This window comes from Sminthopsis crassicaudata, chromosome 2 (assembly GCF_048593235.1).
Source record: "Sminthopsis crassicaudata isolate SCR6 chromosome 2, ASM4859323v1, whole genome shotgun sequence".
Lineage (NCBI taxonomy): Eukaryota > Metazoa > Chordata > Mammalia > Dasyuromorphia > Dasyuridae > Sminthopsis > Sminthopsis crassicaudata.
In genome coordinates, this window is record NC_133618.1 from 224495916 (window position 1) to 224523891 (window position 27976).

A 27976-nucleotide genomic window follows, 5' to 3' on the forward strand; every position below is an offset into this window, starting at 1 on the left:
TGCCTCAGTTTCCTCAACTGTAAAATGAGAATAGTACCACCAACCTCCCAGTGTTGTTGCAAGGACAAAATGAAGTAACAGTTATAAATGTGCTTAGCACAGTGCCTAGCATGTAGCAATTATATATAGCCAGCTTTTATTTGAAACCTCCAGTGATGGGCAACTCAGTACCTTTTGAGGCAGCCCATCTCCTTTTGAGACAGTTCGCATTATTAGGAAAGCTGAACACTGTCTTTCTCTAATTTTCACCAATTTCTTCTAGTTTGGCTTTTTAAGGGCAAGAGGAACAAGTCTAAACCTTTTTCCATACAAGGGTCTTTTAAATAAGCAAAGATATTTAATGTTCTGTACCCTCTGCTGCTCAATTGTTTTCTTTTCTAGGGTAAACACCTTCAGTTTCTTCTTCCAATCTGGATAAGATGAGGTTTTGATTTCTCTAACATTCTTAAGCTATATTCTCCCTATATTCCAGCAGCTTGGAATTCCTGTCTCTCTTCTCAAGTTCAGAAAATTTATCCTTCACTCCCTTGCCCTCTGTTAAGGATTCTCCCTGTACTAGCTGGAGAATTGACCTAGCAGTGATCTCTTGAGGAGGGAAAAAAAAAAAAATCAGTGCTAGACACGGTGTCCATCTCTAGTAGTAAAACTTGTCTCCCTCCAGAAAATGACAGCTAAGAGAGTTTCAGGGAGCACATGCACACAGAGAACATGACCGGGTGCTGATTGTGCCAGAGGATGGCTAAAAATAGTACTTTCAGAAATAGCAAGCTTCATCTTGCTCCCAGGAGAAATGGAGGCAAAGCTTTCAAAGAGCTGTATGAAGAAGAAATGACATGTCCATAATCCCTCTTTCTTCTGTTATTTCCTTTTTCTTCTTGTCTCTGTCCAGAGGTATTTAGAGGGAAATTGTGTAGAAGGAGATTTTAAAGGTCACTTAAATTTCTTTCCCTATTAGTATTCAGAATTCTATTAAGCTCATTTCAACAGCAGCTGAGGTCTGTAGTTCACAGACTTGGGAGAAAAGCTCTGGGCTGGACATCAGGGAAACCTCTCTATTTTAATCTTTCCTCTGTGCATTTAACACTGACAAGGTGCTTATCTCTTCTTTGCCTCATCATTAGCAATTATGAATCTGATTCTCTGACCTTCTGCTCCATAGACAAGGAATATCGAATGAATGAGTATTGTTAAGGTAGGAGTCCCAGTTGGGGGCTGGTATATACACATACACATAATATTTCTGTCATCTATCTATCTATACACACATATATGTATGTATGTACACACATACGCCTATACAAATAGGTATATACATACATAGATTATGTGTACACATTGTATATATAAAGGATATCAAAAATACAATAGAATAGTCCAGTGGAAAGAAAAGTGTGTGTGTGTGTGTGTGTGTGTGTGTGTGTGTGTGTGTGTTTCCCTTCTGTCTTTATTTATGCTACTGTGTTGTTTGGAGCAAGAACAAATCAGCATGAGAAAGTTTACTCTGAGACCAATAGAGTATATATGTGAAAGCTCTTGAAAGAAAGATGTTTTGTAAAGGAAAAGTATAGGCATTATTTTCCTGACTTAAAATTATTTCTCTATAACCCACTGTTTTTTTTTTTTTCATCTAGATTTGAATAACCATTATATTACATATATTTTTATATTTGTACAGGAGGGAGCCAAGGATGTGTTTCTCTCTGTGACCTTCATTCTGATGATTTCCTAATTCCTCTGATTTACCTAGAGTTTCTGGAATTCTCATATTAGAATCCCAAACAGTAATCAGTTCTTGGTCTAATCAGTTTGGTACAGTCAAGTTTTCTCCCAGTAGACAAATTTTAAATTGTCTCTCTCCTTTGAAAGAGCCAACCTTTTATCATCCCAATATTACTTCTAATAGTAAAAATATGAAATGTTTGAGCTAGAAGGGATGATCTATGGATTATCTAGTGTGATTCATGTTACAGATGAGGAAACTGAGGACTTAATAGGCTAAATGATTTCCTTAAGTCACGAGCTAGGAAATGTCAGAGGCAGAATTAGTCCCAAATCTCCTAACTCCAAAGTTGAATCCTTTCCTAATGGCACCTAAGAAGTGCAGTGGATAAAGCCCTGAAGTCAGGAAAACTTGAATTCAAGTTCTGCATCAGACACTTCCTGGATGGGGGATCCTGAACAAATCATTTAACCTCTACCTTCCTCAGTTTCCTCATGTATAAAATGGGGATAATACCTCCCAGGGTTGTTGTAAAGAAGAAATAAGATAACAATTGCAATCCCTTTAGCATAGTTCCTGGCACATAGTAAGACCTATGTGTTAACTGTTATTATTTGTCCCTGTAAACTATAGAGAAGCCAAGTTTTGGCCTACAGTGGGATCTCAATAGCTAATTTCTATATAAGGCTGGGTGTTTAGGAAGCAAGAAGCAAAGATGTACAAATGAAATATAACATAAAGGTCCAGGGAGAAAGAATCAAGGAAAATATCTATAGTGGAACAGTCCAATCAAAGCTCATGGAATGCCCTGAAGTCAGATAAACAGAACTAAAAGTCACTATTTTATACCAATGCAAAGAAAACCCCAATCCTTATCCCATCATTGGAAATCTCATTCTGCCTTCCTTATGGGAAGATGCTGAATTTGCTAATAACATGGTGAGTGAATTTTTTTCTCCTATAGTGTTCCTTCAGCCAAGCATTCCACTGTAAATAATTTCAAAGCAAGCAGTGGAGCAAGCAGATGGTGCAGAGGTCAAAGGACCTAAGTTTGAATCTAGACCCTGCTACTCATAATCTGCACCAAGGTTTCAGAAGTGAGGAGGAGGCCAAAGATTGGGCTAGAATACACCTTTTAATACAACTTTTTCTACTCATGTTCCCTTTTTGCCTGACACCAAGTACATAAAATAAATTTACAAATCAAACATTCACTGATAAATCAAAATTTTTCAGACCACAATGCAATGAAAATTACATTCAATAAAAAGCCTGGGGAAAATAGACCAAAACATAATTGGAAACTAAATAATCACATACTAAAGAATGATTGGGTGAAACAGCAAATCATAGACTTAATTAATAACTTCACCCAAGAAAATGACAATGAGACATCATACCAAAATGTAAGGGATACAGCCAAAGCAGTAATAAGGGGAAATTTTATCTCTACAGGCCTACTTGCATAAAATAGAGAAAGAGAAAGTCAATGAATTGGGCTTACAACTAAAAATGCTAGAAAAGGAACAAATTAAAAACCCCCAGACAAACACAAAACTTGAAATTCTAAAAATAAAAGGAGAGATTAATAAAATTGAAAGTAAAAAACTATTGAATTAATAAAACTAAGAGTTGGTTCCATGAAAAAACCAGTAGACAAACCTTTAATAAATTAGATTAAAAAAAGGAAAGAGGAAAAGCAAACTGTTATAGTCTTAAAAATGAAAAGGGAGAACTTGCCACTAATGAAGAGGAAATTAGAACAATTAGGAGTTACTTTGTAACTTTATGCCAATAAATTCCATAACTTAAATGAAATGGAAGATTACCTTCACAAATATAGCTTGCCCAGATTAACAGAGGAAGTAAATAGTCTAAACAGTCCCATTTCAGAAAAAGAAATAGAACAAGCTATTAACCAACTCCAAGAAAAAATCCTCAGGACCAGATGGATTTACATGGGAATTCTACCAAACATTTAAAGAACAATTAACTATAGAAACTATTTGAAAAAATTGAAGGAGTCCTACCAAATTCCTTTTATGACACAGACATGGTACTGAGACCTAAACCAGGTAAGTTGAAAACAGAGAAAGGAAATTACAGACCAATCTCCCTAATGAATATTGATGCTAAAATCTTAAATAAAATATTAGCAAAAAAGACTACAGAAAATCATCCCCAGGATAATACACTATGACCAAGTGGGATTTATATGAGGAATGCAGGGCTGGTTTAATATTAGGAAAACTATTGGCATAATCTACTATATCAATAACCAAATTAACAAAAACCATATCATCTTAATAAATTCAGAAAAAGCATTTGATAAAATCCAACATCCATTCCTACTAAAAACACTAGTGTATAGGAATAAATGATCCAATTGATTCTTAAAATAATCAGGAGCATATATTTTAAACCATCAGTAAACATCAGACTCTGCTAAAAAGCTATTAGAAATAATTCAGAACTTTAGCAAAGTTGCAGGATACAAAATAAATCCACATAAATCCTCAGCATTTTTATACATTACCAACACAATCCAACAGCAAGAAATACAAAGAGAAATTCCATTCAAAATAATGGTCAATAGTATAAAATATTTGGGAATATATCTACCAAAGGAGAGTCAGGAATTATGTAGGCAAAATTACAAAACACTTGCCACAAAAATAAAGTCAGATTTAAATAATTGGAAAGACATTCAGTGCTCTTGGATAGGCCCAGAGAATACAATCAAGATGAAAATACTCCTTAAACTAATCTATTTATTTAGTGCTATACCAATCAGACTCCCAAGAAACTATTTTAATGACCTAGGAAAAACAACAATAAAATTCATATAGAAGAAAAAAAAGTCGAGAATTTCAAGGGAATTAAAAAAAAAAAAATGAAGGTGGCCTAGCTGTACCTGATTTAAAACTATACTATAAAGCAGCAGTCACCAAAACCATTTGGTATTGGCTAAGAAATAGATTAGTTGATCAGTGGAATAGGATAGGTTCACACGACAAAATAGTGAATAAAAATAGCAATCTAATGTTTGACAAACCCTAAGATCCCAACTTTTGGGATAAGAATTCATTATTTGACAAAAACTGCTGGAAAAACTGGAAATACTGTTTGGCAGAAACTAGGCATGGACCCACACTTAACACCACATACTAAGATAAGATCAAAATGGGTCCATGATTTAGTTGTAAATAAATTAGAGGAACATAGGAGGATAGTTTACCTCTCAGACTTGTGGAGGAGGAATTTGTGACCAAAGGAGAACTAGAGACCATTATTGATCACAAGATAGAAAATTGATCATCAAATTAAAAAGCTTTTGTACAAACAAAACTAATGCAAACAAGATTAGAAGGGAAGTAACAAATTGGGAAAATATTTTTACAGTTAAAGGTTCTGTTAAAGGCCTCATCTCCAAAATATACAGAGAATTGACTCTAATATATAAAAAAATCAAGCCATTCTCCGATTGATAAATGGACCGTTTATCAATGGTCAAAGGATATGAACAGACAATTTTCCACTCATATGAAAGAGTGTTCCAAATCACTATTGATCAGAGAAATGCAAATTAAGACAACTCTGAGATACCACTACACACCTGTCAGATTGGCTAAGATGACAGGAACAAATAATGATGAATGTTGGAGGGGCTGTGGGAAAACTGGGACAATGATGCATTGTTAGTGGACTTGTGAAAGAATCCAACCATTCTGGAGAGCAATCTGGAATTATGCCCAAAAAGTTATCAAAATGTGCATACCCTTTGACCCAGCCATACTACTACTGGGTTTATACCCCAAGGAACTACTAAAGAAGGGAAAGGGACCTGGATGTGCCAAAATGTTTGTGGCAGCCCTTTTCATAGTGGGTAGAAACTGGAAAATGAATGGATGTCCATCAATTGGAGAATGGTTGGGTAAATTATGGTATATGAATGTTATGGAATATTATTGCTCTGTAAGAAATGACCAGCAGGATGAATACAGAGAGGCTTGGAGAGACTTACATCAACTGATGCTGAGTGAAATGAGCAGAACCAGGAGATGATTATACACTTCAACAATACTGTATGAGGATGTATTCTGATAGAAGTGGATATCTTTAATATATCTTTAATATAGAGAAGATCTAATCCAGTTCCAAATGATCAATGATGGACAGAACCAGCTACACCCAGAGAAGGAACACTGGGAAATGAGTGTAAACTGTTTGCATTTTTTTGTTTTTCTTCTCAGGTTATTTTTACCTTCTGAATCCAATTCTTCCTTTGCAACAACAATAACAACAAAATTCGGTTCGGCACATAGATATTGTATCTAGAATATACTATAAAATATTTAATATGTATGGGAATGCCTGCCATCTGGGGAGGGGGTGGAGGGAAGGAGGGGAAAATTCAGAACAGAAGGGAGTAGAAGGGATAATGTTGTAAAAAATTACCTATGCATATGTACTGTCAAAAAATGTTATAAAATTATAAAAAACAATCTAGTGTTTAACAAAAAAAAAATCATAATTTTGCAACCCCCACATTCAATTGTGAGGTCCCCTTTAGGGTCACAAGCCATTTTATGAAGCTGGGGACTAGATTATTCCCAAGCTTTAAATTTGTAATCCTAACTAGACTGGGAATCAGAAGCTGAGATCATATCTTGACTCTTGCCATTAGCTTTCCACATGGCCTCCAGCAAGTCATATTCCCTTATTTTCTTCATCTGTAAAACAAAGGAATTGAGCTGGATAACCAACAAACTCCTTTCCATCTTTATATCTAATAAACCTACACTTCTTTTTTTAATAGCTTTTTATTTTCATGGGTAATTTTTCAACATTGACCCTTGTAAAAACTTCTCTTCCAACTTTTCCCCTCCTTCCCCTCATCCCCTCCCCTAGATGGCAGGTAGTCCCATACATGTTAAATATTAAACCTACACTTCTAATTGTAGAATGAAAGGGTTTATTTCCCAATGGCTAGGGAAGGGGAAAGTGGAGCACATCCCTGGACCTAGTGACTCAATCTGGCTAGTTACCCACCCCTTGAAGTGACAAACTGTCAGCCCCCTTCATGTTTAGAATGAACCAGCTTCCTGAGCCTCAAGCTTCATGGGGAGCTTGTGTTGGGCAAGTCAGTCCTTTCGTGCCTTTATGTTTAAGGGAAGCAGCTGGATACAATGCAAATATTTCTGGATTTGGTCTTGGGTTCTCTTCTATTTACTCTTCTATTTACAGCCTGTGTGACTTTCCCTTTCTTGGCTTCCTCTCCTATAAAATGAGTTTGGGCTCCCAAAATGATGACAGCTAAGGTCCATTCCAGCATTTAAAGTGTGATTCTGTAAATCATTTTTTTCTGCAGCCTCAGTTTCCTGAGGAGGGTGTTAAGGGTGCTAAGAATAGGTAATTGCTAAAGTCTCTTCTGGCTCTAAAATCAGGTTTTTTGATGCTAACTCCCTGGCACACCCAACTGTATATTTCTGGGGTCTTAACCTCAAGGTGACCATTGAATGGCTGAGCCCAAATTCTTCACTTTTTCAGCCAAAGGAGGAGGCTGAAGCTTTTTTATATGCACAAGGTATCTAAAGACAAAGGAAAGAAATTTTCTTCAGAAATCATGCAAATCAGTGCCACTGCCTTTGCAGCTGCAGGACAAAAATACCAGAGCAGCTTCAGTCTCTCTCTACCCCTTCTACCCCAGGGCCTACTCAAAAAAGTATGAAGTCTGGAAAGTTTGAATGTCTCTTCCCAACCTCCTTCTAGGAGAGATCTCCTAACATCTTTAGCTCATTTCACCCTTCTGGCACAGACAATGAGAATATTTGTAAAATACCTACCACAGTGCCTGGCACATGGTGGACACTTAATAAATGTTTGTGTCAATTAATTGGCAGTTAACCAGGTACACTGTAAACCTTTGAGAGTAAAAAAATTTTTTTAAAGATTTTTTTTATCCTTATTATTCCCTTAGTACCAGAATGAATTTGATTTGGCTGTTGATTTACTAGAAAAGACATTTAACTGATCCTCTAGGAAATGGATTTAAACCTCAGCTCTAGCACTTATTACCTATGTGATCTAGGGCAAATCATTCCCAACTTTCTGGGCTTCTATTTCCTTCTTTGTAAAATGATTTTTGCTATGGCTCCTTTCCAGCTCAAAATCCCATGATTGTGTCACAAAATACAATAGTGAATGAGGTACTATGAATAGAGTTCTGGGCCTGGAGTCAGAAAGACCTGAATTCAAATCTACCATCAGATATTTTCCTCAGTTTCTTCATCTTTAAATGTGGATAAATCTTGGTATTGTTGTGAGAATAAAATGAGATATGTATAAAGTGCTCTGTAAACCTTAAAACTATACATAAAACTATTCTTATTGTTATTTGTGATCATGGATCACAGATAACTTCTCAGTCTCAATTCTTTCATCTCTCAAATGGGGAAAATATGATATTCTTGCCACCTCTTGGGACACTAAATAGCATAGTGCATAGAGTGCCAGGCCTGGTGATGACTTCTGATGAGCATGAAGGTCCTTACCTCAGCCCTCCTCTCAGGGCTTGACAGAGGCAGAATCCAAGAACAAACTTTGGCTTCAAGTGAGTACCCGAAGGCTAAGGCAACCTTCAGTTCCCCATTAGATTCATTTTCCTGAGTCAAAATCTGTCTTCATACTTATTAGCTGTATGACCCTGGGCAAATCACTTAATGCTATTTGCCTCAGTTTCCTCATTTATAAGATGAGCTAAAGATATAACTTTGCCATGAAAATTCCAAATGGAGTCATGACTGAAACAATCAACACTGCCTTTTTCATAGTTATTTCTGGGAAGAGAGCTTTAAAATACTACATATAAAAATATTAGCATTGTCTATCTACCCAGGTTACTTATACCTTCGGAATCCAATACTTAACTTGCAACAAGAAAATTGGATTTACACACATTTATTGTATCTAGGTTATACTGTAACACATGTAAAATGTATGGGATTGCCTGTCATCTAGGGGAGGGAGTAGAAAGGAGGGGAAAATCTGGAAAGGGATGTTATAAAAAATTACTCATGCATATATACTGTCAAAAAAATTATAATTATAAAATTAATTTTAAAATCTAATAAAGAAAAAAAAAGAAAGTACTACATATAAGCAAATTATTATTTCATTTTTCTAGGTCTCAGTTTCTTCATGTGTTAAAAGAGGAAGTTAGACTACATAAGACTCATTTCAGCTCTGACATTCTATAGTGCCTGGCACATAGGAGGCACTTAATAAAGTCTGTTGATTAGCTGATCGATTGGGAAGGATTGTATGGGACTAGAAATACCTTACCTGTCACTACTTGCGTGCATGTCTGCACGTGGTTTCTCTCAATCCTGAAAAAAGTAAAGATGAAATTATGTTTTAAAGCATTTCTGGATTTAACCCCAACCCGAAATTCTAGCTTTATCCTTGAACACTAGTCAACATGTCCCTGGAGTCAAGAGAATTAGCTATATTCTCCCAGGAAAGTATTAAGAAGGCATTTCTTGGTTTCTAATGATGACTTGAATTCTAGATAGCATTCTTATCAAATTCTCAAATGATGGATGATGGGGTCAGGAGATAGATCCTGATAGCCTGGAAAATTTGAGTTAAAGATAATAAATTTTATAGAGATAAATATAAAGTATTCCATTTAGGTTAAAGAAATTACTTCATGCATATTACTTGCTGTCTAGGGGAGGAGGGAAGGGGAAAAATTGGAACACATTGAGGGAACAATGTGGAAAAATTATATTTTTGAAAATAAAAAGCTTTAATAAAGAAGAAATTGATTTCACAATTACAAGATGGAAGAAATATGTTTAGACAGAAGTTCAAAAAAAAAAAGATCTGAGGTTTTCAGTGTACTACAAGTTTAATATAAGTTAATGATCTGTTGAACAGCCATCCTAATGCAATATTGAGTAGCAATGAGATATGTATAAAGTACTCTATAAACCTTAAAACTATATATAAATTTTAGCTATTCTTACTGTTATGCATGATCATAGATCAGAGACAACTTCTCAGTCTCAATTCTTTCATCTGTCAAATGGGGATAATATGATGTTCTTGACATGTCATGGCTTCTAGTAATAAGGACATGATAGTTCTGATTTCTGCCCTAATCAGACCACACATTGTACTTACATCTAAAGGGCAGCTATACTTCTTGTGCTTAGCTCTAGAGGTCAGGGCCAAGAGAAATTAATAGTAATTGCAAAAAGACAAACAGACCTGTCAAGAAAAATGTCCTAACAACTAGAGTTGCCCCAAGGGACTGGTCTGACTCAGGAAGTAGCAGATTCTCCCTCTCTGGAGGTTTGACCATTTGCCATACATGTATATAGTAGGAATTCTTGTTCAGGCATGGGCAATGCCAGATGGATCTTTGAGATATCTTCTAACTCTGGAATTCTATGATTCTGTTCATTTTCTAGATCCAGTCCTTCCCTCTCCCCCATTTGTCACTTCCCTGACCCCAGCTCTATCTGGTGCTAACACCCCCAATATAGTATGAGTCCTGTGCCCATCATCTTGGGCAGTGATAGCAATTGTCACACAATTGTTACAATACACCAACAATAATTCCCAGTTACCATTTTGGCTGTTTCAGGACCAATCTGGCTTCTGGGATCTGGAAAAAAAAAACAAAAAACAAGAGATGAATCATCCCATTAAAGGATTGCAACAATCATACAGAGACAAATTCAAAGCCTCAACTCCTCCTAAGAATTCAACCAGCTTCCAAAGGAAGGGCAAAAACCTCTGGCATCTGGGAAAGGATCAGTGGGAGGAAGGGAAGAAATTGCTATCTGCCTTCCCTTCCTAGACACCTGAGTGAAGTAGCAGAAAGATTAAAGAATAGAAAAGACTGGAAATCAGGAGGTCAGGGTTCCAATCCTGGCTTTGCCACTGCTAATTAGCTTTTAATCTTGGATGACTCACTCAATTTACCAAATTTACCAAAGCTGTTTCAAACAATCAGGTAACAAGGGTTCATTGAATACTATATACCTTAAACTCTGCTCATAAATCAGATATATTTGAGAAAAGATTTTTATATTCATGGAAATTGTCTCTCAGAACCCTTCAGATCCTGAGATCCTGTGGTTTTTTTTGATATCTTCAATGCTTCAGTGTCTGATACATAGTAGGTGCTTAATAAATGCTCATTGAGGGGCAGCTAGGTGGCGCAGTGGTTAAAGCACCAGCCCTGAAGTTAGGAGGACCTGAGTTCAAATGTGGTCTCAGACACTTAACACTTCCTAGCTATGTGACTCTGAGCAAGTCACTTAACCGTAATTGCCTCAGCAAAAAAAAGAAAAAAAAATTAATTAATTAATAAAATGCTCATTGGTTGACTAATTCATACCAGTCATTCAGGTCTCAGGTCTAACCAGAGCTAGTGATGACTTCTGATGAGCATGAAGGTCCTTGCCTCAGTCCTCCTCTCAGGGCTTGACAGAGGCAGAAACCAAGAACAGGCTTTGGCTTCAGGTGGGTACCTGAAGGCTAAGGCAACCTTCAGTTCCCCATTAAAGATTACAGCTCTGGTTTCTCTGGGAGAGTCACTGGGGAGCTAGCTGTTCCACTGAGTAGAGATGACAGCCCCCAGGCTCCAACAGAGAGGAAGGAGGCCTGATTGACAAGAGCTGTCAGCTCAGCCAGGCTCAAGAATAGCAGGGAAGACGAAACTGCTCTCCTTCCTTTCCAGAGACCTTGTAGGGTGGGGGAACTTCCTATACTGGCTGAAGTAGAATGAGCTGGGCTTTAGAAAACTGTTCTTTCTGCCTGAAGTTACTCTGACATGGTGGGAAAATGTGCAACCAGAGTCTAGTAGCAATTTCTGGGCTCTAGTGTTATTCACAAATAGCTTTGGAAAATTAATCTTTTACACAAAACCCATTCATTCCCCTGAATTATTTCAATCTCTATTTTTTCCCCATCTTCCCCATCCCCCACAACCCTAGACAGCCTAAAAACAACTAAAATTTATGTGTATATATTTTCTATATATACACACACACATATATGTATGTGTATATATATTTTTCATAAATTTCCAGTGTTCATTCATCTTCTCTCATTTTATATATCTGTACATTCCATTGTCCTTCCAGTGTTCATTCTCTACATCTATAGCTATATATTTATGAGGATGCACATATTTGTGTATGTATATACATATTTATAAACTTCCAATGTTCACTCTGTCTCCTCATTTCTGTCTCTTTTCCATATATATGGAGATGTATGCATATATTATTTATAAACTTCTAGTGTTCATTCATTGTCTCTCTCCACATTTATATGATATATATAGGTGCATATATATTTAGAAACTTTGACTATTCTCTTTCTTTCTCCCACATATATTTATGTATGGGTATATATATATATTTTTATAAACTTCCAGGGTTCTCTCTTTCACACGCAAATGTGGGGGGTGCATATACATATACTGCCAGTGTTCATTCTGTCTCTCATTATGTGTGTGAGAGATTCTGTGTATGTACACACATACATATATACATACAGATATACATCTAATCTTCCATTCCTTAGCAAGAAGGGTCCAGAAGCTGTCAACATTCATTCTATTTAATGGAAATTTTTACAATTTTTTGTTGGTCATCCCTTTCTCATAGTTTGGAATACAATAAAAAGAATACATTGAAAAGTATACTGGCTTTGGAGTTGGACTATCTGGGTTCAAATCTTTGCCCTGCCATTTACCATGTATGTGACTTTGGGTGCTTGGCTAGGGTATCATTTGTATGATTTGAGACATCTGGTGAGATGAAGATATTTCCCCTCTCTGAGCCTCAGTTTCCTCGTCTGTAAAATGAGAGGATTTGACTGGATGACTTCTGAGGTCCTTTCTAGTTCAAAATCTAGAATCCCAAATCTTGACTACCATTTACTCTCTATGTAATCTTGAGCAGGTGAGTTCCTCTCTCTTGGATTCAGTTTCCTTTCTCCTCCACTCCCTTACCCCCAAAAAAGAGAGGGCTCTAGACTTCTAAGATCTCTTCCAGCTCTAACATTTTATGATTCTTGATTGATATCTCCAAATGTTTATGCATTTTCCTGTACATTTGACCTCAAACCAACTTGATAAATACAAAATGGGAGAGGCATGGTTAAGAGACAGAAACTGGCTGTGTACATGCTTATAATCTCTGCTACTGCAGGTATTGAAGATGGAGTTACTGAGCTCAAGAGCTTTGAGCTTCTATAGTAGTAAAGCCAATGGAGTATCCATTGACAATAAATCTAGAGCAATACTGAAAACCCGAGCAGGAGGTCCCTAGACTGCCCTAAAGAAGGACAAAATAGTTCAGATCTGAACTGGAGCAGGTTAAAGCTTCCAAGGTGACTCAATAGTGGAATAAAGCCATAAGATGGAGAGATTCAATCTCAAAAAAAATTTTTTTAAAAATCTAGGGATTTAAGTGGACTGCAGGATCAATATAAATCAACAGTGAAACACAATAGCCTCAAATCTTATCGCCTTTTTAGAATACATCAGGAAGCATAATTTCTGGAACAGTGAATGATTATTCTCCAGTACTCTGCCCTAGTCAGTCCTATGACATAGTTAATATTTTATTCAATTCAGGACATCATACTTTAGAAAGGATATTAACAACCTAGAGCATTTTCAGAGAGAAAACAATCAAGACAATGAAGAAAATACAGACCTAGCTAGACTATAGACTTAAAATTAACTAAAAGAACTGGAGAGGTTTCCTTTTATTTAGACAGCAAGTACCCCCAGTCTTTTTTAAAATCACACACATTGCTTTCCTCTCTTATGACCATGGATTTTAGAACTGAAAAGGACCTTACAGGTCTCCATGTCCTCAATCTACAGATGAGAAAAATGAGACTCAGAGAAATTAAGCAATTACCCAAGGTCACATACAGGTTCATTATGTGTCTTGACTGGACTAAAGTCTCACCAATCAATCAATCAATGCTTGTTGTTATTTTCAGTTATTCATTCTAAATCTTTAATCCTTCCCCAAATTGCTTTAAGTACTTACAGTTTCCAGGTTCCCAACGGCCCCGACAGCTTTGATGTCAGAAATTCTCAGAATATGCACTGTGAAGGCAAGGATCCCATTTAGGAAGGATAGACTCAACATTCCTAGGCAGAATCTGAAGAGGGAACCCCAAAACTGAAAATCCTTAAAGGAGAAAACCTCCTTCCACTCTGCCTCAGTGAGAGGACTCCACTGCAAGTACAAACAGTTTCATCTTTATAATCTGGATGGGGAGGGCTCACTTCCGAAACCAATAAAATTCAAATTCAAATTCTAACCCTAGGGGAAACCCTTTGAGGAGTGGACCTAGAACTCCACCCACAAGCCCCCTTCAGCTAGTAGCCAAAACCCCCTATTGTAAAAGAGCCAAACTAAAATCCACTCTTTGCAGAGGTTCCAAACATGCCAGCTTTGCCATGCTTGGCATCCCAAGGAGCCTCTATCCACTGGCATACGGTTTCCAGTACCCCTTCTCTTTACTCTCAACCTATTTCCTTAACTAGACTAGACCTGCCATTTAGATGCTCCTATCCTGTCCCCTTCTTGGGGTACTATACAGTGGGGAGACTGGGGACTCAATATTACCTTCTCAAATCTCCAGAAAAGTTTTCCAAAAACTTTTAAAAGGGAATTTTGCTGGCATTCTGGACAAGCGGGCCGTACCCCTCCCCGACCTTTGCCTGGCTCTTAAACGATCACAGCTTCCAGCCCTCTCAGGAAACAAGCTTGTCCCATACATTTTAAAAACGGGACTCGGTTTCCCTGCATTAGAGCAGTGCCTCCCATCACAGCCTTTTAACTGTAGAAACCTCAAAATTATGCTTTTACATGCTCACAAGGCTGTCTACAAAGACAAGAGATTTGAGACTGTTCTCGGTGCACTTACTTAAACTTTCCTCACCTGCTCATGGAGAGATAAATAACCTAACTATCTTCTGAAACTCGACTATATCTCTGTCTCTCACTTTCCTACCTAACTTTATAGGTGGGAACTTTTTCACTCCTAATTTTCTCAGTCCTAAGACTTTTTGTTCTTAGCACACTCTCCTATTTTTCTAGATTGGCATAGGCCCCTGCCAACAATTAAAGGGTTTTTTTATAATTCCAACCCTGACCAGTTTGCAGCTTCAAGAAAGACCTTTGGAATGATGGCTGGGGAATATCCAAATCAAATCAAATTAAATTGTTAAGAGAGTAAAGATTGCTTCTTTCTTTCTTTACTCTTCTCATTCCCTGAAATGAGTTAGAAAGATCGAACCTATTTGAAAACTTCTTAACCACTTTAGAAGATCACTGCTCCTGATATAATTTGGACTGATATTAGGGAGTAGGAAAGTGGTTGAATTATTAACATTTTAACTATCACTGAATCTAAATAATTTTACCGTGCCTTTGCAGGCTAGATTCGTTTTCTTTGAATGTAAGATCTTAAGAACTTGTTGGGGTGAAGTTCTGTTAATTTACTTAAAAGAGGTCATGTATCTCCAATTAGGGTCTGACTTTTCTAAAAGCTTTGACACCCCCAGCCCCAACCCACTAAAGATTGGGTGGAGTAAGATCTTTTGTCTTAAACTCTCCCACTGCTCTCTGCTAGCACCTAATTAGTCTGGGGTGAAGGTTAGCTGCCTTCCTTTCCCCCCTGCTTCTTGGGAGGTGGAGCGGAGGGAAGGGCAGCCACATGGAACCCCCCACCCACACATGCACTAAGTGGGTTCCATCCTCCTTTCTGCAGAGGCTTGGCTTTGGCAAAAGATTTCAAGAGACAGGCCGCCTTTAAGTTAATTGATCTATTTTTAAGATTTGTTTAAACTTTAACTATTGCTGTATGTTTGAGGGATTTTTAGGATGTATATGAATTTTGATTCACTCTTGGGATATATACATGGAATGGTAATCTGATAATTTCTTTTCTGTGTTAAAAAAAAAAAAAAAAAAAAAAAAAAAAAAAAAAAAAAAAGGAGAAAGAAAACTGAGGCTGCTCAGGAAATTGGGAAAGTGATGTATTTTTCTTAACTACTTCTGCCCTGTCCCTGTATTTCATTAGTTCAGATTGAATCAGAAATTACTTAACTTCTTGCTTAAAATTTACTGGACTATGATTTGCTGGGTTATGTTTTAATTTTGAATTACCTTATTCTGCTGGAATTGCCCAGGCAGACTCAGTTTTGGGGATTAGTTTTTTAGAAACAACCAGAAACCAGACACCTGTCCTGGGACTCAGTCTCTTTGATCTGTTTCTCCACTCCTGTTACCCCAATTCCTTAATTACTATTTCAGCATTTTGATATCAGGACTCTGATAGTTTGGGGCTGCCTGTCTTGGTCTAACTGCATAATTTGCTCAGAAATCTCTCTCCTAATAGCTCTAATAGCTCCTGTTCCATAGAGAGGAGACGGATGAAGCTACTCTAGGCCCCACTTTTTCCCTCTTCCCTGAAAAACTTGGGGTGCCCCTCTTTGGGCAGCAGGACTGCCTTGAGCACTACTACTGAGCAGAGGTTGAGTTTAATGCAAAATGACCACAGACCTCAAACTGTCCATGTCTGGCTGAGATGCTCTGGACATGAACAGGGAGGCCTGTGTGTCTCCCAAATGAGGAATGCTATTTGATGCTAATAATTCTGGGGTTATCAGGGAGAAACTGGTCCTTGCCACAAGTCCTTGCATTTTTCTAGTTTAGTCTGGTTTATTTGCTTTATTGTCCTGACTCAGTTTCCCTAATTATCCAGGCTCGTCCTGCCTCGGTTTCCCTGCTTCTCAGTTCGGCAAAATCTCCCCTCCCTTTTTATCAGAATACTTGATAAAGATATAAGATCTTTTGTTTTAGAATATCAAGATGTCTCTCCCCACCTTCAGGGCATCTCCCCAAGTATGTCATCCCTCTCCAGAGGCTCACCTCACTCCAGTCCTTTCAGATTGATTTATTCCTTTCTGATTCCCCACCACTCCTGGCTGAGGCATTTCAGTTCAGGAAGCCAGGACCTTTGATTCACAAATCCTGGTCAAAAGCACTCTTTGAATTCCAATTGGAGATCTGGGCTTGTCCCAGCCCCCATAGGATCTGAACCAACTTGGGACTTCAGCCTCAGGCCCCTTTAGCTAAAACTAACCCTTTCTTTGCAGAGGGTCCAAACATGCCAGCTATGCCATGCTTGGCATCCCAAGGACTCTCTGCCCACTGCAATACTGTTTCCTGTGCCCTCTTCTCTTTACCTAATATCTTTTACTAACTAGGCTTTAACCTTACTTCTAACCCCAATAATAAACCTCTTATCAATCTAGGTTTTTGGGTCTATATTCCTTTACAGAGAACTGCTGCTTGTGCCGCCACTAGAGCTCATTTAACTCCCTACCCTTGCGCTGAATCCAAAGGGGTTTCAGGGGTGCTCCATCTGACTCCCTGAATCTTGAACCTGCCACTAGACCTTATTTACCACCAGTAACCCTAATTTCATTTGGGTACCCCAAATCTAAACCTCATCATTAGTATTGTGTGGTCTAAGGAATACCCATTTTCATAATAATAAGACATTTTAATTTCTAATATAGCAAATATTAATAGATATATTCCACATAAATTAAAAAGCAAACCTCTTAGGGGATCCTCAATAATTTTTAATAGTATAAACAGGTCTCAAGACCAAAAGGTTTAAGAACTGGAAACCATTGGTATAGAACATAATAAATGATTTCAAAGATTTCAGTGATTTTCAATTTGTAGAAAGGAAAGCTAAATAAGATTCCACATCCAGGTCAACAGCTAAAGGGTTTATGCTAGTTTAATTCTTTCAATGATAGTCTAGGCTAACTGCCTTGATAACTGTTGTTTGCCTTTCATTTTCTAAGAGGATCATTGACGTCACAATGTTTGGGTAAAATAATAGATGATAAGTCTTGACTTGAGCTTATGCTCAAGTGGATTTAAATATGGTAGAATTGCACAATCATCAGCTCACTCTTTTCCTGAGTCATCAAAGCCCAATAGCAAGATCAAAGTCAAGATGACTGGCAATGATTGAGGATGCAGGAGACAACCTTGATGTCAAAGATGTCTAACTAAGCTCTCTAAGTGCTCCATAGCATCTGCTTCAACCACCTTCATGGCCAAATTGTTCTCATTTGCCCATTCCACTGAGGAAAGTCTTCACATGCACAGGGTAGACATTCCTCAACTCATCAACATATTTGAGACCTCAACCCTCATTTAGTCTTGATTAATTGCTCTATATAGAAAAATCAATAGTAGAGATGCATGGGCTGTAGCATCCAAGAAATTAAAAATCTAGATTTTCTTCAGGACAAATCAATGAAATATCAGTGGAAAATGTAATAGCTCACCCTACTATAGCCTTCAAGCACCAACCTGATTCTGATGGAGGATTAGATGATATCTCCTCTGGTCTGCAGGGAAATGGAAAATTCTTCAGGAGCTGCAGAAATAGTGATAGCCTTATTTGGAAATCACATACAAAGGTATCCAAAGAATGACCACATTCTCCTCTCCAGAAGTTGTAGGTGCCTATTATGTAAACCCATTCTTATATTGGCAGAGAATATATGCCCTTAGACTTGTTAGTGGTGCTCAGGGAACTACCCTGGAGGAGAGTATATGGGGCAGGAGGAAGAAGATCAAATCTAGAATACTATATTCACTGGTCTTTAACCGCCAGAGGAGAACTCATGTGCGCTAGTTACTTCTACTATTGGATGAACCCTGGGAATTCAAGGTCTGATGTAGCTATAGTCTACAATTGTTCTCTCCACAAGAAGGTTAGGCAAGTACATTTGAACAGGCTGGCACAGCATTTGAGTCCTCATGATGATAACTTTTTTGTAGATGACCTAGTAGACAGAGGGCTGCAGTTAGATTCAGGAAAACCTGAGTTCAAATCCTGTCTCTGATTCTTAATAGCTGTGTGAGTCTGAGAAAGGCACTATACTTTTTTCTCCACCTTGCTTTCCTCACCCTATAAAATGTAGATAATTGAAGCACATATTTCCCAAGGCTATTGTGAAGGTCAAATAAAATTGTATGTGTATAATATTTTGCAAAACTTAACGAACTACTATAGAAATGCTATTGTTTTGCCAAGCTTTTGCAACATTATTAATGCCTTGTCCTTCCCTTAATAGCAAGTATTAATTTTGTATTTTTTGGTGTTTAATAATCTATGATCATGTTGTTAACCCCGCCCCCATCCCTCACTTTAGCATGTATGCTCCCTGAGGGTAGAGGCTGTTTTGCTATGTCATTGAGTCCCCAGCACCTAAAATTAAAAGCCTGGCATATGATGGACTTTTCATAAATAATAGTCAATGGATGGATAGATGAATGTTATACTTCCTAAAAGAAAATAAAGGGCATGCCTCTCTATTCCTAGTGCCTAGTATTGTACCTGATATTTTGGAAGAAATTAATAAATGGCTTGTTGTTTTGTGGCTGTTTCAAGTAATTTCTGATACTGTTTCAACCATAATAGACCAGTTGTAGATGGAGGAACTATTTTGAGAGAGAAAATTGTGTATTTTCTTACATCAAAATTACATGTATCAAATTTCGATACTACATGTATCAAAGCTACAAGGATACAAGGGACAATGCATTATTGGGGAAAATATACAAATAGCTGAAATTCTTGGATGAATATGTTTTGGAGTCAATGTCCCTCCAATTGCTGATTATATGCAGGATAGAACTGATAATCTAGGTGCTTGCCTTGGAGATGTTCTGGAAGACTTAACCCAGAGGGATATAAATAAGTCATTATTTGTTTCAAGATTCAGAAGGATACTAGAGCCATTCACTACTTCTTTTTGGATACTCCTGGAAGTTGCCCCCTCAATGAGAGGGTATCAAAGAAGGGTACTCCAAATGACAAAGGTGATTCTGCCATCACCAGGTCTGAATGTTCCCCTGGGAAATAAATTATTGAAACCTAAAAATATTTATTGACCCAAGAAGAAGAATATTGATTTGAAGTAAGCCTTGCTTCTACCCTTCTATACCCTAAAAATCCTCACCTCTGACCATGTCTGTTCCTCCCAGGGAGTGTTTCCTAGAGCAGTGTGGGTCGTAGTCACTAGAAGGAAAAAAAAAACAAAAAAAACAGCATAAGCTTTTTAGTAGAAATTAGCAGAATCTCCAATCATGCAACCTCTATTCTCTCAACTTGGCCACTTCGGTGTCCTTTGGTTATCATATTGATTCTCATTTCTGTGTTTTGAATGCTCACCCTGCTTCTCACTGCTTATGGAAACTCTATTTACTTTTCAAGTCCCCTCTCAAATCTCATCTCTCAAGCCTTTCCTAACTGTTCTTGCCTCATTGATTTCCCTCCTCTCTCAATTTCTAGTTTGGAATTCTAGTAGGAATAAGAGAATAACAGAAACAGTCACAGGAGTTAAATTCTGACCTTGGATCTGCTCCTACCTCCATGACCTTGGTCACTTCTGCTCTGTGAGAACAGTTATCTCTTCCACATTGCAACTTTTCCCTTTACTATTTTAATGTATCATGAGTCTGAATAAGAAATTAAATGGAAATTGGGGGGAGTTTTGCAGAAACCTCAGACAACACATGAAAGCCAGCAGATAACAGAAAATGTTTAGAAATTCAGAAATATATAAAATAAATATATAGTATTGTAAACACCTCATAGGAAAAAAATCAGACTTTTTCTTTAGTATTAAGGGAGGGCCAAAAAATTTTTTGCAGATTTTCCAGATCAGGGGAATACCATTCTCCTAACACTCCACAATGTGGAAGGGATAATTGTATTCTCATCTGTAAAATGGTGATAACATGCACTGCATACCTCCTAAGGTTGTTTCTAGGATGATTTTTGAAATTGAGATTTTGATATTGTACTATGATTTAATTCAAGTCAAAATAGTTAGTACCATATACCTTAACATACAACTATATGTAATGTCATTATTGAAGAAATTATCCATTACTACCATGTAAAACCTAGTATATCCATGATTTTCAACCCCTTTAGAAATATACATGAGAGGAGGCTGCACATGTATATGTGACAGCCCTTTCATGGGGAAACTGGCCTACATGCCAAGAGTAACAGTCAGGTGTACATTGTTTCCTTTTACAAATAAGCATCCTGCCTGGATTGTAAACTGAACACTGATACAATACAGTATAAAGCCTCAATGAAGATTTTTTTTTCCTTTCAATATCACATTTGTCCCTATTGTTTTGTGTATTAGTCTTGTCCCCTGAACTAGATGGCAAGGACTGGGTCTTGTATATCTAATTTTTTTCTTTTTTCTTTCAAAACCAATAGAGTAATTAACAAACACAAATATTTTAATATATAAAAATGAATTTTTAAATTGTGTAAGAAACTGTAAATTTCTATTATATAGTTTGTTTTTTAAGCAGATGCGTCTATCTTAGTAGGTGTATATGCATATATTTAAACTTAATGAAATTATAATAAAAATACGCTTTTTGTTTCTATTGTCTTCAGCTCATTTTGGTTTTCTAAAAAATTTTAAATGTTTTGTTGATGCTTTTTTTTTTTTTTTTTTTTGCCAGAGAAAGACATATCCATCAACAAATGTAGCCAATCTGCAGTGGATAGAGTTGTCCAAGGGGCCAGGAGGATGTGGGTCCAAGTCCTTTCTGTGTGATCTTAAATCATGACATCTCAGCGTTTTAGATCAGGGCTTCTTAAACTGTTTCCATTTGCAAGTATACACATAGTTAACATATACTTTAACATATTTAACATGTATTGGTCTACTTGCCATGGCGGGGGGGAAGGAGGGGAGAAATTGGAACAAAAGGTTTTGTAACTGTCAATGCTGAAAAATTACCCATACCCATCTTGTAGATAAAAAGCTATAATAATAAAAAACACCTTTTTCTGTTCACAACTCCTTTTCTCCCAAGAAATTTTTATTTGATCCTGTATATAAAACAGATACACAGATCAAATATTTACTGGCAATAAATCATAATTTCATGACCCCCACCTTCAGTTAATGACCCCATATGATGTTGCAACCCATAGACAAGACTCCTCGAATTAAATTTGCAGAGAAGGTGCTGATGTGGGTTCATAGTGTTTCTCATGACAATGAGATCACAGGTTTCACATCTGCCATTAAACATGAAGCTATGCATTCTTCCTCAGTCCCAAGAGAAGCCTTTCCTGATAACAGATATATATATAGTTGAACAATACATAGTCCAGGTCTGAGAATACATTTCTCATCCTGTATCACTATTCCACCATCACTTCTCTGCCAAGAGATGGGAGTGTATTTCATCATTAGACATTTAAAATCATATTTGTCTGCCTTTTTAGACAAGTTCTGACTTCTTTCATTGGCTGAACAATTATGATATATATGAATGTCTTATAATTCTTTTTATATTTTACCATTTAATTCAATTCAGCAAACATTTTTTTGGGTTTTTTTTGTTTTTTATTAATTTTTATAATTATAACATTTTCTTTGTGCTCACAGTTTACACTCATTTCACAGTGTTCCTTTTCTGGATGTAACTGATTCTGTCCATCATTGATCAATTGGAATTGGATTAGCTCTTCTCTATGTTGAAGATATCCACTTCCATCAGAATACATCCTCATACAGTATCATTGTTGAAGTGTATAATGATCTTCTGGTTCTGCTCGTTTCACTCAGCATCAGTTGATGTAAGTCTCTCCAAGCCTCTCTGTATTTCTCCTGTTGGTCATTTCTTACAGAACAATAATATACCATAACATTGATATACCATAATTTACCCAACCATTCTCCAATTGATGGACATCCATTCATTTTCCAGTTTCTAGCCACTATGAAAAGGGCTGCCACAAACATTTTGGCACATACAGGTCCCTTTCCCTTCTTTAGTATTTCCTTGGGATATAAGCCCAGTAGTAACACTGCTGAGTCAAAGGTTATGCACATTTTGATAATTTTTTGGGCATAATTCCAGATTGCTCTCCAGAATGGTTGGATTCTTTCACAACTCCACCAACAAAGCATTAGTGTCCCAGTTTTCCCACAGCCCCTCCAACATTCATCATTATTAGTTCCTGTCATCTTAGCCAATCTGACAGGTGTGTAATGATATCTCAGAGTTGTCTTAATTTGCATTTCTCTGATCAATAGTGATTTGGAACACTCTTTCATATGAGTGGAAATAGTTTTAATTTCATCATCTGAAAATTGTCTATTCATATCCTTTGACTATTTATCAATTAGAGAATGGCTTGATTTCTTATAAATTAAAGTCAATTCTCTGTATATTTTGGAGATGAGGCCTTTATCAGAACCTTTAACTGTAAAAATGTTTTTCCAATTTGTTACTTCCCTTCTAATCTTGTTTGCATTAGTTTTGTTTGTGCAGAAACTTTTTAATTTGGTGTAATCAAAATTTTCTATTTTGTGATCAATAATGGTCTCTAGTTCTCCCTTGGACACAAACTCCTTCCTCCTTCACAAGTCTGAGAGGTAAACCATCCCATGTTCCTCCAATTTATTTATGATTTCGTTCTTTATGCCTAAATCTTGGACCCATTTTGATCTTATCTTAGTATGTGGTGTTAAATGTGGGTCCATGCCTAGTTTCTGCCATACTAATTTCCAGTTTTCCCAGCAGTTTTTGTAAAATAATGAATTCTTATCCCAAAATTTGGGATCTTTGGGTTTGTCAAATACTATAGCAAACATTTCTTAAGTGTTTAATGTGTGTCAGGAACTATGCTAAGCACTAGAAATACAAAAAGAAGCAAAAGACATTCCTTGACCTGAAGGATCTTACAATCTAATGAAGGAACCATACAAACAAATATATACAAAGTAAGTTATATATAAGATGAAAAGAAAATAATTAAAGGAGGAAAGAATAAGAATTAAAAAGAGTTTGGTAAGGTTTCCTATAGAAGATGGGATTTTAGTTGGGACTTAAAGGAAGCCAGTGAAGTAAGTAGATGGAACAGAGGAGAGAAAATGTTGTGGGTATGGGAAACAGTCAGAAAAATATATTGAGTTAAGAAATATCTTGTTTGTGGAACAGCCTGGAGTTAATATCATAAATTGAAAAATATCTTTTGGAAGAAAGGTTTAAAAAGACTGGGAAAATAAGAGGGCATTAGGTTACAAGGGATTTTGAATGTCAAAGAAAGCACTTGATATTTTCCCAGTTGTTTACATTTGATTTTATTTGTGTGAGAAGTGTTTTGTATTTGGGCTCATATAGTTTTTGGATTTATCTTGGCAGGTAGCCCTCTAGCCTTTTATTCTATCCACAGTTATTTTAAATCAAAAGAATTTCACTTTCTATCTCTTGCTGATGGTCTTTGTCAGTAATATATAGAAATGCTGATGACTTGTGTGGGTGGTTTTCAAATATCCTGCAACTTTGTTAAAGCTGTTAATTGTTTCCAGTAGATTTTGGGATGATTTTCAAGTATTCCTCAAATATGTCATCATATCATCTGCAAAGAGTAATAGTTTTACTTCCTCTTGCTTATTCTAATTCCTTTATTTATTTTTTCTTTTCTTATTACTAAAGTCAACATTTCTAGTACAATGTTGAATAATATTGGTGATAATGGGCATCCTTCTTTCACCCCTGATCTTACTGAGAATGTGTCCAGCTTCTCTCCATTACAAATAACATTTGCTGTTGGTTTTAGATAGATCCTGCTTATTACTTTAAGGAAACCCCCCTCTATCCCTATCTTCTCTAGTGTTTTTAATAGGAATGGGTGCTGTATTTTGTTAAAATCTTTTTTCTGCATCTATTGAGATTATAACATAATTTCTGTTGGTTTTGTTATTGATATGGTCTATTATGGTAATCATTTTCTCAATATTAAACCAGCCCTGCATTCCTGATATAAATTCCATCGATGGAACAGAGGAGAGAAAATGTTGTAGGTATGGGAAACAGTCAGAAAAATATACTGAGTTAAGAAATATCTTGTTTGTGGAACAGCCTAGAGGTTAATATCATGAATTGAAGAATATCTTTTGGGAGAAAGGTCTAAAAAGACTGGGAAAATAAGAGGGCGTTAGGTTATAAGGGATTTTGAAGGTCAAAGAAAGCACTTGATATTTTTCCAGTTGTTTACATTTGATTTTATTTGTGTGAGAAGTGTTTTGTATTTGGGCTCATATAGTTTTTGGATTTATCTTGGCAGGTAGCCCTCTAGCCTTTTATTCTATCCACAGTTATTTTAAATCAAAAGAATTTCACTTTCTATCTCTTGCTGATGGTCTTTGTCAGTAATATATAGAAATGCTGATGACTTGTGTGGGTGGTTTTCAAATATCCTGCAACTTTGTTAAAGCTGTTAATTGTTTCCAGTAGATTTTGGGATGATTTTCAAGTATTCCTCAAATATGTCATCATATCATCTGCAAAGAGTAATAGTTTTACTTCCTCTTGCTTATTCTAATTCCTTTATTTATTTTTTCTTTTCTTATTACTAAAGTCAACATTTCTAGTACAATGTTGAATAATATTGGTGATAATGGGCATCCTTCTTTCACCCCTGATCTTACTGAGAATGTGTCCAGCTTCTTTCCATTACAAATAATGTTTGCTGTTGGCTTTAGATAGATCCTGCTTATTACTTTAAGGAAACCCCCTTCTATTCCTATCTTCTCTAGTGTTTTTAATAGGATGGGTGCTGTATTTTGTTAAAAGCTTTTTCTGCATCTATTGAGATTATAATATAATTTCTGTTGGTTTTGTTATTGATATGGTCTATTATGGTAATCGTTTTCTCAATATTAAACTAGCCCTGCATTCCTGATATAAATTCCACTTGGTGATAATGTATTATCCTGCTGATAAGTTGCTGTAATCTCTTTGCTAATATTTTATTTAATTTTTTTTTGCAGCAATATTAGGTAAAAAAATTAGGTAAATTGGTCTGTGATTTTCTTTCTTTGTTTTGGCTCTTCCTGGTTTAGGTATCAGTACCATATTTGTGTTATAGAAGGATAAAACTGCCAAAATTTTACTTTATAGAACTAGAAAAAATAATAAAATTCATCTGGAAGAACAAAAGATCAAGAATATCAAGGGTATTAACAAAAAAATACAAAAAGGATAGGGGCATAGCAATACCAAATCTAAAACTATATTATAAAGCAGCAATCATTAAAACCCTTGGTACCTGCTAAGAAATAGAGTGGAATGGATTAGATATACACATGACACAATAATCAAAACCTATAGTAATCTAGTATTTGATAATCCCCAAAATCTAGTTTCTGGAATAAGACAAAAATTTCTGGAAAAACTGAAAATATTATGTCAAAAATTTGGCATCAACCTACATCTCACATCCCATTCTAAAATAAGGTCAAAATGGGTACATGATTTGGGCATAAAAGATACTATAAACAAATTAGGAGAGCAAGGGATAATTTACCTATCATATTGGAGGAATTTATAACCTAAGAAGAATTAGAGGAAATTCCAAAAGGCCAAATGGACAACTTGGATTACACTAAATTAACAAAGCTTTTACACAAACAAAACCAACAGAAACAAGATTAGAAGGGAAGCACAAAGCTGGGAAAAAATCTCTACAGCCAGTGTTTTTGATAAAGATCTTATTTCTAAAATATGTAAAGAAATGTATCAAATGTATAAGAATGCAAGTCATTCCCCAATTGATAAATGGTCAAAGGATATGAAAAGACAATTTTCAGATGACGAAATTAAAGCCATTTATAGTTATATTAAAAAATCACTATGGATTAGAGAAATGAAAATTAAAACAATTCTGAGGTACTACCTCCTCACACCTCTCAGATTGACCAAGATGACAGGAAAAGATAATGACAAATCTTGGAGAAGATGTGGAAAAACTGGGACACTCATGCATTATTGCTAAAATTGTGAAATGATCCAACCATTCTAGAATTCTGGAACCATGCCCAAAGTGCTATAAAACTGTACATACCTTTTGATCCAGCAGTGCCATTACTGAGTATATATCCCAAGGAAATCTTAAAGGAGAAGAAAAGACCCATATGTGCAAAAATGTTTGTAAGCAACTTTTTTTGTGGTGGCAAAATTAATAGATAACTATCTATGGCTGGACAAGTTGTGGTATATGAAGATAATGGAATATTATTATTTTATAAAAAATGAAAGCTGATTTTAAAAAGGCCTGGGAAGATTTACATGAACTGATTCTGAGGTAAATAGGCAGAACCAGGAATGAATTCTACACAATAACAGCAAGAGTGTGTGATGATCAACTATGAAAGACTTGATTCTTCTCAGTGGTTCAGTGGTCCAAACCAATCCCAATAGACTCTGGACAGAAAATGCCATCCCCATCCAGAAAAAGAACTAAGGAGATTGAATGTAAATCAACACATGCTATGTTCACTTCTTTTTTTCTGTTTTTTAAAAATCTCTCCCATGTTTTTCCCCTTTTGCTCTGATTTTTTTTTCTCCCAACATGATTCATAAAGCAATGTGTATTAAAAATAAATAAATTTATTAGGAAAACAAAACAAAACAAAAAAGAATGCCAAAGAGAACATTTTGTATTTGTTCCTAGAGACAACAGGAACTCTGGATTATACTGAGTAGGGACCTACAATTTTGTAAAATCATTTCAGTGGCTGAATGGAAAATGTTTTAGAGTAGGGAGATGTTTAAGAAAGGCAATCTCACCAGCAAGCTCTCACTGTAATCAATGCAGGAGGTGATAAAGGCTTGAATTAATCATTGAATTGCATGAGTGGAGGGACATAAGACATTATCTAGCAAAACAGAATGTGAAGGAATGGCCCAAGAAATAGGAGGAAAACCAGTACAGAACAATATTATGGAACTCAAGGAAGAGAGAATTTTCAGGAGAAGGAGGAGGTGGATCAATGGTGTCAAATGCTACAGAGTGATCAAATAGGATTAAAAACTGAAACAAGGGCAGCTGAAAACTAATTTTAATGATCTTGGTGTATTGCTGGCTAAAGAGAAAGGTACAGAGTAGATGTCTCAAGTCCCTATTTTCTTCATAAAGGTAACACCAAGTAACTACTTTTCCTTTCTTCTAAAAGTTTGACTTTAACAATGATGATTCCACTACCATTGTATGTTAATGGAGCATGATTTTTAAAGAATCATAGTACAGTAGAAAGAACGAGAGAAGTTGAAT

General features: G+C 36.3%; 1 protein-coding gene across 2 annotated transcripts in view; it reads right to left on the reverse strand.

Annotated features, from left to right (window-relative positions):
* Positions 1-27976, reverse strand: part of PLB1 (phospholipase B1) — a 181002-nt gene that overhangs the window by 128656 nt on the left and 24370 nt on the right. The window contains exons 2-6 of one of the 2 annotated variants that reach the window (XM_074288291.1): positions 19830-19888; positions 18172-18238; positions 13810-13868; positions 10357-10394; positions 9065-9108 (exon numbers count right to left, since the gene is read on the reverse strand). In XM_074288291.1, coding sequence (XP_074144392.1) covers positions 9065-9108; positions 10357-10394; positions 13810-13868; positions 18172-18238; positions 19830-19888 — 267 coding nt within the window. Of the gene's footprint in view, positions 1-9064; positions 9109-10356; positions 10395-13805; positions 13869-18171; positions 18239-19829; positions 19889-27976 lie in introns of both variants that reach the window. The other variant, XM_074288292.1, reaches the window with a different exon arrangement.